This window comes from Staurois parvus, unplaced genomic scaffold, assembly GCF_062004578.1.
Source record: "Staurois parvus isolate SC_StPar_1 unplaced genomic scaffold, SC_StPar_1.0 ptg000082l, whole genome shotgun sequence".
NCBI classification, from domain to species: domain Eukaryota; kingdom Metazoa; phylum Chordata; class Amphibia; order Anura; family Ranidae; genus Staurois; species Staurois parvus.
The window spans coordinates 390,525-402,712 of NW_028317878.1; the positions used below are offsets into that span (position 1 = coordinate 390,525).

A 12,188-nucleotide genomic window follows, 5' to 3' on the forward strand; every position below is an offset into this window, starting at 1 on the left:
TTAATACAGGGAATGCATTAAGGTGAAAATGTCTTGCCTTTAGAACCACATTAACCTCTTCCGGTCCGGCCCATATACATAAACGGCCGGATGGGAGCAGTGCCGAAGCGGTCTGCCATTTATAAATGGCCCCCGCATTCACTGCCTGTGCACACTCCCTGGGAGCGCGTGGCACCACGATCCGGTGCCCACTGTGTCCGGAGGATCACAGATCGCTGTACGGGACCTCTGTGTGAAGTCCCGATTCATGTGATCCCTAATAGGCCAATCAGTGATCACATGAACAGTAGTAAACAAGATGTCACTTCCTGACATCATTGCTTACTACTAGTGAAATCTGTGAATGATCACAGAGGTCACATGGTACAAGGCTATTCAAAACAGCTTTGTACCATGTGACAAGCTGTGACCAATCACAACTCTAACAGTATTTCTGAATGGCTGCAAGAATGCAGCCAGAGAGAAGGAGAAATGATTGCTTTTACAAGTAGTACAGTGTCACTATGGTGACACTGTATTGCTAGGGTGATGGTATGCTTAAAAAAAACCCATAAATAATAATATAGAAAAAAAAAATTTAAACTTTTTTTTGAAAAATTATAATTTTTGGTTATAAACTAATTTGGGTTATTTTTTTTTTACTAAAAAGATATCTGAATACATTTTGGCCAAGATTTATGAAGAAAGAATATTTATTTGCAAATTTTATAAGAAAAACACTTTTTTTTCAAAATGTTTGGACTTTTTCATTTTCAATACCACCAAAATAAAGTTTTATCTGTCTCAAAAAAATGCTAAAACATTCATATGGGTACAGTGTTGCATGACCGCGTAACTGTCATTCAAAGTTTGATAGCACTGAAAATTGGCCTGGACAGGAAGATGGTGAAAGTGTCCGGACTTGAAGTGGTTAAAGTGACTGTAAAGTGTAAAATATATATTTTTTATTAATAAATATGTTTGTACTGGTATTCCACAGAGTGTCACCTTTTCTGGGGTTCCCCCTACCAGCGCTCTTGTCTCCTCCTCTTCTCCGTGTGCCACCATAGGAAGCCTCTTCCTATGGGGGTGCACATGTGGGCTCGATCCCGAGCTGGGCTATGTGCATCCCTAGACACACGCAGCACAGCTTGGCCCCGCCTCCTACTCTCTGCTCACAGGATGTGATTGACAGCAGCAGGAGCCAATGACTCCTGCTACTGCCTTTCTGTATTGTGAATGCAGGGAAATATGAGAGAGCTTCTACCGAACAGGTGAGTATTTGGGGGGGGGGGGGCATACAACTGCTGGGACATTTTTTACCTTTTTTGCAGGGAATGCATTAAAGTAAAAAATGTAATTTACAACTACTTTAAGGTAGCATATTGATTTCAATGCATTGCCAGTGCACTAACATTAAAAACCAAACAAACAAGCACCTTTTTTTTCTTTCTGATGCAGCACACCACAATGCATGTATTGCAACGCAGGTGTATTGCGAAGGTGCATTGGTTGCACTTCCACAGACATAGGTTTACATTTTAATTTAAATCTGTCTCGAAAGCTTGCAGATTTAATTAGTAAGCCTGGGTTCACACTTTTACGGTGCGGCATATTGCATGTGATTCGCACAGGAACCGCATCGCATTCTTGTGCAAATCACATGCGAATTCTGTGTGGTGTGATTTGAACCATACATTTTATATGGCTCAAATCGCACTGCATCCGCACCAAAAAAGCGCAAATTCCGCACCGCATCAGTGTGAACTCAGGCTAAAAAAGTTATAACTTAATCCACAAATGATTAATAAATCTGTAATGTTGTTTTTCTGTAGTATGACTGGAGCACCTCCAAGCTTTTGTTTTGTGGCCTTTCCACCCCATACAAAAAATAGCTGCATTTTGTTTGGGAAGAATTCTGCCCGTCCCAGAGATGAAATCCAAGAAGTGCTGTATGAGCCATCCAAAAGCCATGGTCCTGGAAGCAAAGTTCAGGTAAGGGTAAGGCTGGATAAACATCTTATGTGACCTTATGCAATCACTGTAATTAGCTTGGAACAAGTCTCATGTACACATACAGTGAGTTATATAGGTATACATATACTGTACATATACCATTATTGGTTTTCCTACTAGACCAAGTTCCTTTGTATGATGTTTGGTAGTATATAGACCAGGGTGATTTGTTAGAGTATTTGAGACTTTGTGTTATTTATTAAAGGGATTTATATAGTGCCAACAATGTATGTAGTGCTTTACGTACTGTACATTCACCTGCACACAAGTTTATAATCTACTTTATTTATTTTTGGTTGGAAGTTTCATTTATTGTAATTTTGGTTAGAAGATTTCTTTGCCACAATGAACCTTGGCCAATGAATACGGTCTTAAAAATTATTATTTTTTTTCTGGGTTTTGCATGTGTAAAGACTACAGCTGACCCAAAACTGATACTTCATTTACAGATAGAGCCTGCTTGGTTGATCACCTAATGGTTTAAGCCATCCATAAATAGATTGAAATTCATGTGGTTCAGCAGGGACCAGACAAATTTAGATCCATGGATGGGTATCCTCGTTGTACAGAAGTTGATCTACACATCAACTTCTGTATAACCAGCCTGTAGGATTTTTTCCAATCGATCTGTGCTGCCACCTATAGCCGACAGCACTGATCATTGTATTTTGATGGCAGGGAAGGCTCCCTTCCATCATAACACAATAGCACAGCAGGAGGACCCCCCCCATCCACATCAGATGATGAAAAATTATGAATGTATGGACTGTCTTACTCTGTATCCGTATTTGTTGGAGTCTTCACAACTTGGTTCCAAAGGTTGTCCATAGACAGAGAAGATGACTCCCTGAGAATGAGCATGGAGACACTTGTCCATCTTCGAGTATGCCATAATCTTGAGCTGTGCCCACATGGCTTAACTGAAGAATTGACACAGTACACATGCAATTCATAACTTCCATGTTTTATCATCTTTGTTGGCAAAAAGGACCAACCTCCATAGAATGAGCCAGTCCCCACCTAGCGTTAAATCTAGGGTGGGATCAGGCTGGCCTAAGGCTTTATGTTGGTACACTAGTAACAAGGCCAAAACGCCTAACGTGTAGTGCAGCCATCACCAGTATCAAAAGACCACCCATTGTCCTTACCTCAAGGCTTTGATTTGTGTGTACATGGAGTCATATCCTACTGTTGGAGGGAGAAGATCTCAGTCCTTCTGCTTTGCTCCCCATAAAGTAAGAAGAATGATAAATCCAAGGAGAAGCAATGAGACCTCTCTGGTGGTGGCCAAAGGGGTCTCATTGCTGCCTGGAAACCTAGGTGCAGAAATCGTTCTGTTGGAGGCCATGGCACAGTTAAAAAAGCTAGTTTGTGTCTAAAGTACTAGTTTTGGGTGAAATGACCTTTAAAAATTATCACAGACAGATCTGTCCTCTGCTTCAGTGGGAAATTTTGTGCTTCCAGAATATGAGGCTGAGGATGGTTGATCAATGAAACAAAGTGCATCAGACTTGAATATTTGAGTCTTATGTGTCATCTTGGTTTCTGGTCTCTTAAAAGGAGAAAACATTTTGTACATCTCTTTTTATTCTGAGACAAATGGAAAGCTACAAAGGAAAATGTTGCTTGCTTTAGCTTTCAATTAGACTTTTGTTCCAGGATGTACTGACGTGTACCAATTTAGCTGATTCCTGCCCAGTGATTATTCGAATATTTCTGACTTTCCATTGCCTATTGTCATTTCCCTGTAAGTAGGAGCAGAAAACCATAAAAAGTACACAAAGGACAGCCAAGCATGTGTAGGAGAAGGAGCAGAACATTGTGCTCTGCTTGATGAATGGGCTCATGCTGTAGCTTGTCACATCGTGAGCCTGACCTGAATTGCTAACTGGTCATGTGATCAGCCAGGTTACCCATTTTGGTCCTCATAAAGTGGTTTTCATTTATTGTATGCTTGTGCTTTGTTGCTGTTCTGTACAAGTATAGGGAACCTTTGTCTAATGAAAAAAAAAAATATGGGAACCTTGGCAGAATAAACTTTACGTTTTAAAACATTACATTTTTGTGTGTTGTATTACATATACAGTATATCACTGTTAAAATATTCATGTTCATATAATACTACATATTCCATACAGCAAAGTACAATCTGATGTTCTATGTTATTATACCTTTTGGCTGAAAATAGCCTGAGGCTGGGGTAAACTATAATGACATTTAGGCTCCATGCACACTGGACATTTTGATAATGCTGGTAACGTTAGCTGTGTAGTCACATGAGTTTTCAGCTTTTTTTAGCATTTTTGCATTAGTGTTTAGTGGCGTTTTCCCACGTTTTTCCACGTTTGCAGTTTTAAAAAAAAAAACAAACGCCAGTTTGCAGCATCTTACCACATTTTTCATTAGAGCGTTTTTAGAGATAAAAAACTCCTTGAGAAACCCACTAGTCCTGGGTTTTTTTTCCAGCCAAAAAACATCCCAGCCAAAAAAACTTTGATTACAGTCTATATGTGCAGTCTGTGTGCATGGACACAGGATAACATGCCTGGGGTTTACTGGCTGTAGAAAAAAACATCAAAAGCCAAAAACAGCAGCTGTAAAAATGTCCAGTGTGCATGAGGAATTAGCGGGATCAGTAAGCCAAACATTCCTTGTGTTTGCAAAATGTTATTCCCACAAAAAAAACAGAACTATGGCCTTTCCTGAAAAAAATTTGCAACAACACTTAGTCCTCATGCACACTGGACGTTTTTACAGCGGCTGTTTTTGGCTTTTGGCGTTTTTTTTTTCTACAGCCAGTAAACTCTCAAGTATGTTATCCTATGTGTCCATGCACACATAAACTGTAATCAACGTTTTTTGGAAGGGGTGTTTTTTGGCTGGAAAAAACCCAGAACTAGTGGGTTTCTAGAGGATTTTTTTACCTGTAAAAACGCTCTAACACTTAAAAATGCGATAAAATGCAGCAAACCAGTGTTTTTGGGGGGGGTAAAAAAAAAAACACAAAAAATTTAAAAACACTGAAAAACTCACGTTTTTAACGTGACTTTACACAGCCAACATTACCAGTGTTATTAAAACGCCCAGTGTTCATGGAGCCTAAATTGTAAGCACATCTGCACTGCATTCTGCCAGTGCCGCACAGCTCCCTGTGATGGGGTGACAACACTTTTGCACCACTCTGAACTCAGAGCAGCATTGTCAACATGTAGGCTGTGTCTACCTCTTGCTTACTGGATTGACAGCACTACCTGGGTTGTTGAAACACTCACCGCATTGTAACTGGATTTGGGACCTGTATAGACTGCCACACAGGAACATTTAGATGTACTTCAGTAAACTGTCATCTGAAATGTAGTCTTTTCATATCATTTCATCAAACTTCTAGTATACTGTTTAAAATGGTATTAATACCTACAGTCAGGTCCATAAATATTGGGACATGGACACAATTCTAACATTTTTGGCTCTATACACCACCACAATGGATTTGAAATGAAACGAACAAGACGTGCTTTAACTGCAGACTGTCAGCTTTAATTTAAGGGTATTTACATCCAAATCAGGTGAACGGTGTAGGAATTACAACAGTTTGCATATGTGCCTCCCACTTGTTAAGAGACCAAAAGTAATGGGACAGAATAATAATCATAAATCAAACTTTCACTTTTTAATACTTGGTTGCAAATCCTTTGCAGTCAATTACAGCCTGAAGTCTGGAACGCATAGACATCACCAGACGTTGGGTTTCATCCCTGGTGATGCTCTGCCAGGCCTCTACTGCAACTGTCTTCAGTTCCTGCTTGTTCTTGGGGCATTTTCCCTTCAGTTTTGTCTTCAGCAAGTGAAATGCATGCTCAATCGGATTCAGGTCAGGTGATTGACTTGACCATTGCATAACATTCCACTTCTTTCCCTTAAAAAACTCTTTGGTTGCTTTTGCAGTATGCTTTGGGTCACTGTCCATCTGCACTGTGAAGAGGCGTTCAATGAGTTGTGAAGCATTTGGCTGAATATGAGCAGATAATATTTCCGAAACACTTCACAATTCATCCTGCTGCTTCGTCAGCAGTCACATCATCAATAAATACAAGAGAACCAGTTCCATTGGCAGCCATACATGCCCACGCCATGACACTACCACCACCATGCTTCACTGTTGAGGTGGTATGCTTAGGATCATGAGCAGTTCCTTTCCTTCTCCATACTCTTCTCTTCCCATCACTCTGGTACAAGTTGATCTCGGTCTCATCTGTCCATAGGATGTTGTTCCAGAACTGTGAAGGCTTTTTTACATGTCGTTTGGCAAACTCTAATCTGGCCTTCCTGTTTTTGAGGCTCACCAATGGTTTATATCTTGTGGTGAACCCTCTGTATTCACTCTGGTGAAGTCTTCTCTTGATTGTTGACTTTGACACACATACACCTACCTCCTGGAGAGTGTTCTTGATCTGGCCAACCGTTATGAAGGGTGTTTTCTTCACCAGGGAAAGAATTATTCGCTCATCCACCACAGTTGTTTTCCGCGGTTTTCCGGGTCTTTTGGTGTTGCTGAGCTCACCGGTGCGTTCCTTCTTTTTAAGAATGTTCCAAACAGTTGTTTTGGCCACGCCTAATGTTTTTGCTATCTCTCTGATGGGTTTGTTTTGTTTTTTCAGCCTAATGATGGCTTGCTGCACTGATAGTGACAGCTCTTTGGATCTCATCTTGACAGTTGACAGCAACAGATTCCAAATGCAAATAGCACACTTGAAATGAACTCTGGACCTTTTATCTGCTCATTGTAATTGGGATAATGAGGGAATAACACACACCTGGCCATGGAACAGCTGAGAAGCCAGTTGTCCCATTACTTTTGGTCCCTTAACAAGTGGGAGGCACATATGCAAACTGTTGTAATTCCTACACCGTTCACCTGATTTGGATGTAAATACCCTCAAATTAAAGCTGACAGTCTGCAGTTAAAGCACATCTTGTTCATTTAATTTCAAATTTATTGTGGTGGTGTATAGAGCCAAAAATGTTAGAATTGTGTCGATGTCCCAATATTTATGGACCTGACTGTATTTTATGTAAGCCACAATTACATTCTATTTGCCTCTAAAAAAAGCTGCATAACATATCTTTGTTGTACCTATAACTTATATTTGTACTGCCTTTTGCCTCTATCCACCATCTATACATGGAGACGTTTTTTCATCCAGCTTAGCATGTCATAGATGATCAGGTCTGCATCAGCCAAAAAGGAGATAATGCTCACAATGCATTAGGAGTTTGCCGTAACTGTGATTTCATTCAGTGGTGTATACAAGGCATTGTGCATCGGGTCACAGAGATTGCAATTATGGTTCTCCCTCCCCACAAAAAATGTAAGCCACTTATCATGTTGTTATTTGCTAATAATTAAATCTTTAAAGTTTGTTATTATCTTGCAGTGCACATACCTGGAAATTGACCAGGTTGCCCAAACGCATTCTGTAATACTGAGTAAACCAGCTTGGATGTGGGGTGCTGAGATGGGAGCCAATGAATATGGAGTCTGCATTGGAAATGTAGCCATTACCACAAGACAGGCTGCTGAAGGCTCAAAGTTATTGCTGGCAATGGATCTTGTCAGGTAAGTGGTTTGTGTTTTTTAGGACAATGGAGAAGATGTTGGTATGCAGCAATTTAAAAAGTCATTGAGTGAAATAAATGGCTGCTAGACTTTATTTCAGGACTTTCAGGCTATATGTAGGGCCCATAAAGATCCTGCAGTTTTAACATGGCAACATCAGGTCCTGGGAATAAAAAAAAAAAAAAAGCGCTACCCAACACCCATTATTTTGTTTATGCCCAGCTTTAATAAATATTATGTAAAGTGTCACGTGCTATTGTGTAAACAATAAATATAACAGGTCTCTTAAAAAAACTTTATATATATATATATGTGTATATATATATATATATATATATATATTTATTTTTTTTATCCATCCATGTGCCATATGCAAAGTGCTATGTGCAAAACATATATGCAACAAAAAGTGTCACTGTGCAATAATTAATTACCGAGCAATAAGTACCGTATTTTTCGCTCCATAAGAGGCACCTGACCATAAGACGCGCCTCGGTTTTAGAGGAGAAAAACAAGAAAAAAAATATTCTGAACCAATGGACTGCAGACATAGTACAGGAAATGACCAGAGACTGCGGACACAGTACAGGAGATGACCAGAGACTGCGGACATACTACAGGAGATGACCAGAGACTGCGGACACAGTACAGGAGATGACCAGAGACTGCGGACACAGTACAGGAGATGACCAGAGACTGCAGACACAGTACAGGAGATGACCAGAGACTGCAGACACAGTACAGGAGATGACCAGAGACTGCGGACACAGTACAGGAGATGACCAGAGACTGCGGACACAGTACAGGAGATGACCAGAGACTGCGGACACAGTACAGGAGATGACCAGAGACTGCGGACACAGTACAGGAGATGACCAGAGACTGCGGACACAGTACAGGAGATGACCAGAGACTGCGGACACAGTACAGGAGATGACCAGAGACTGCGGACACAGTACAGGAGATGACCAGAGACCGCGGACACAGTACAGGAGATGACCAGAGACCGCGGACACAGTACAGGAGATGACCAGAGACCGCGGACACAGTACAGGAGATGACCAGAGACCGCGGACACAGTAAAGGAGATGACCAGAGACCGCGGACACAGTACAGGAGATGACCAGAGACCGCGGACACAGTACAGGAGATGACCAGAGACCGCGGACACAGTACAGGAGATGACCAGAGACCGCGGACACAGTACAGGAGATGACCAGAGACCGCGGACACAGTACAGGAGATGACCAGAGACCGCGGACACAGTACAGGAGATGACCAGAGACCGCGGACACAGTACAGGAGATGACCAGAGACCGCGGACACAGTACAGGAGATGACCAGAGACCGCGGACATACTACAGATGACCAGAGACTGCGGACACAGTACAGGAGATGACCAGAGACTGCAGACACAGTACAGAAGATGACCAGAGACTGCGAACATAGTACAGGAGATGGCCAGAGACTGCGGACACAGTACAGGAGATGACCAGAGACTGCGAACACAGTACAGGAGATGGCCAGAGACTGCGAACATAGTACAGGAGATGGCCAGAGACTGCGGACACAGTACAGGGGATGACCAAGAGACTGCAGACAGTACAGGGGATGACCAAGAGACTGCAGACAGTACAGGGGATGACCAAGAGACTGCAGACAGTACAGGGGATGACCAAGAGACTGCAGACAGTACAGGGGATGACCAGAGACCGCAGACAGTACAGGGGATAACCAATAGACTGCGGACCTTTGGGGAGGGAGGGGGAGTGGGTACCTGAATTTGACAGTTGTCCTCCCTTTAGTGTGGTCACTCAGCTGTGACAGCCAGGTGCCCACTGCGCATGCGCGAGAAGCACTGTGCTTTGTAAATGGCCCAGCGTCTTCTGGGATCTGTCATGTGTCCCAGAAGACCCCGGATCATTCACAAAGCGCAGCGCTTCTCGCGCATGCGCATTGGTCACAGGCGGGTGCTCACACTAAAGATGCTGGCGCGGGAAGACTGTACAGCGCTGGACTGAGGAACAGGTAAGGTCCTGCTCCAGAGAAGAGCTGAGCGGCTGGCCCGGTAATCTGACACGGTGGCGGCGGAAATACCAGACCGGCCGCTCCATATTCGCTATATAAGACGCACTGACATTTTCCCCCCTTTTTTTGGGGGAGAAAAGTGCGTCTTATGGAGTGAAAAATACAGTATGTAATTCATATACTACTGATATTTACTGTGCAAAAAACATCAAATTCATATGACCAAATATAAAGTATAAAGTCCGTGAGAATGTTCACCACAAATAACAATTCATTCTTGTGCCTTCTTCATTTTTACCACCAATAAGTGCTCCTCCACCACCAGATGTATTAAACGAACTCACCAGAGCTCCAGGCCGGTAATAATATAAACCAGCTCAAAACGCATGAGCTTTAGGAGCAACGATTTGCAGTAATGTTAATCCTTCTCCTAGAACTGCTTGGCTGGACGCTCCTCTTTAGCTCTCACAATCCCATATAGGAGGAAGAAAGAGGGAAGCTCCCATAGCATAAAACCATTAAAACTGATTTATTTCATAAAACCAAGTACATAAAACTCACATTTATAAGTGTTGCCACCCGAAGCACGTTGGATGACAAAATGCATAGGATGAGGTCTGGATGTGACGTCACCACGCACAACGGGATGAGCTTGCGGCAGTAGCATTGACTGGAGACGACCCGATCCCAAGTTTGTGGTGTATACACTAGTGTCAGTGGTGGTTTGGAGACCGCCAAAGAAATAATAGCTGCTTCCCTTTCACATTGGAGGCCCATTCTTGTTTTATATCTGTGGCACAGTCCAGGATTTAATATATATGTTTTGAGCAGTAGGACCTGGCATGTAAATGGGGGGGGTATAAGGGGTCCAAACCTCCTCCCTTCATGTTGGGAGTTATTATTGCAGTTACTGACACAAATGTTTGGGTTAATATTACAGTCACGGACATCAATATTTAGGATATACCAGTCAAGAACATCAGTGTTCAGGTTATTTCAGTCATGGACACCAATGTTGGGGGTTAATATTGAAATCTTTCACACCAGTGTAAGGGTTAATATAGCAGTCCCTAACACCAATGTTGGGGTTATTACTGCAGTAACTGACACCAATTTTGAGGGTTATTATTGCAGTCACTGACACCAATGTTGAGGGTTATTATTGCAGTCACTGACACCAATGTTGAGGGTTATTATTGCAGTCACTGACACCAATGTTGAGGGTTATTATTGCAGTCACTGGCACCAATGTTGAGGGTTATTATTGCAGTCACTGACACCAATGTTGAGGGTTATTATTGCAGTCACTGACACCAATGTTGAGGGTTATTATTGCAGTCACTGACACCAGTCTTGGAGGTTATTATTGTAGTCACTGACACCAATGTTGGAGGTTATTATTGCAGTCATTAACACCAGTGTTGGGGTTATTATTGTGGTCAGTAACTGCAACGTTGGTGGTTTAAAATTGCAGTCCCTGACACCAACGTTGAAAGCTTTATTGCAGTCACTAACTCTACTGTTATTATTGCAATCATTGGTACCAATGTTGGGGTTTAATATTACAGTCACTGACACCAATGTTGAGGGTTATTATTGCTGTCACTGGCACCAATGCTGGGGGTTATTATTGCAGAAATATTCATTTTCTTGAAGTAGACATTGTGGGGGAGATTTACTAAAGCTGGTTCACTCAGAATCTACTGTAGCTGTGCATTGTAGCCAATCAGCTTCTAACTTCAGCTTGTTCAATTAAGCTTTAGCAAAAAAACCTGAAAGCAGATTGGTTTCCATGCAAAAGTGCACGCAAACCAGTTTTAGTAAATAAACCCCTGTATATTATATCTCTGGCACTGTGAATTTATTTATATAGCAAAAAAAATAAAAATTCCAGTGGTGAATAAATACATTTTATCTGTCTCAAAAAAAATCATATGGGTGCAGTGTTGCATGACTGCGCAATTGTCATTCAGATTGTGCTAGCACTGAAAATTGGCCTGGACAGGAAGGGGGTGAAAGTGTCCGGACTTGAAGTGGTTAAAGTGACTGTAAATGGTAAAATATATATTTTTTATTAATAAATATGTTTGTACTGGTATTCCACAGAGTGTCACCTTTTCTAGGGTTTCCCCTGCCAGTGCTCTTGTCTCCTCCTCTTCTCCATGTGCCACCATAGAAAGCCACTTCCTATGGGGGTGCACATGTGGGCTCGATCCCAAGCTGGCCCATGTGCATCCCTCTACACACACAGCACAGCTTGGCCCCGCCTCCTACTCTCTGCTCGCAGGATGTGATTGACAGCAGCAGGAGCCAATGACTCCTGCTACTGCCTTTCTGTATTGTGAATGCAGGGAAATATGAGAGAGCTGCTACCGAACAAGTAAGTATTTGGGGGAGGGGGGGGCATACAACTGCTGGGACATTTTTTACCTTTTTTTGCAGGGAATGCATTAAAGTAAAAAATGTAATTTACAACTACTTTAAGGTAGCATATTGATTTGAATGCATTGCCAGTGCACTAACATTAAAAACCAAACCAACAAGCACC

General features: G+C 42.1%; 1 protein-coding gene across 1 annotated transcript in view; it reads left to right on the forward strand.

Annotated features, from left to right (window-relative positions):
* Nucleotides 1-12,188, forward strand: part of SCRN1 (secernin 1) — a 49,289-nt gene that overhangs the window by 18,107 nt on the left and 18,994 nt on the right. Inside the window, exons 2-3 of the mRNA XM_089669877.1 lie at nucleotides 1,815-1,974; nucleotides 7,431-7,612. Coding sequence (XP_089526003.1) covers nucleotides 1,816-1,974; nucleotides 7,431-7,612 — 341 coding nt within the window. The 5' untranslated portion in view covers nucleotide 1,815. The remainder of the gene's footprint in view (nucleotides 1-1,814; nucleotides 1,975-7,430; nucleotides 7,613-12,188) is intronic.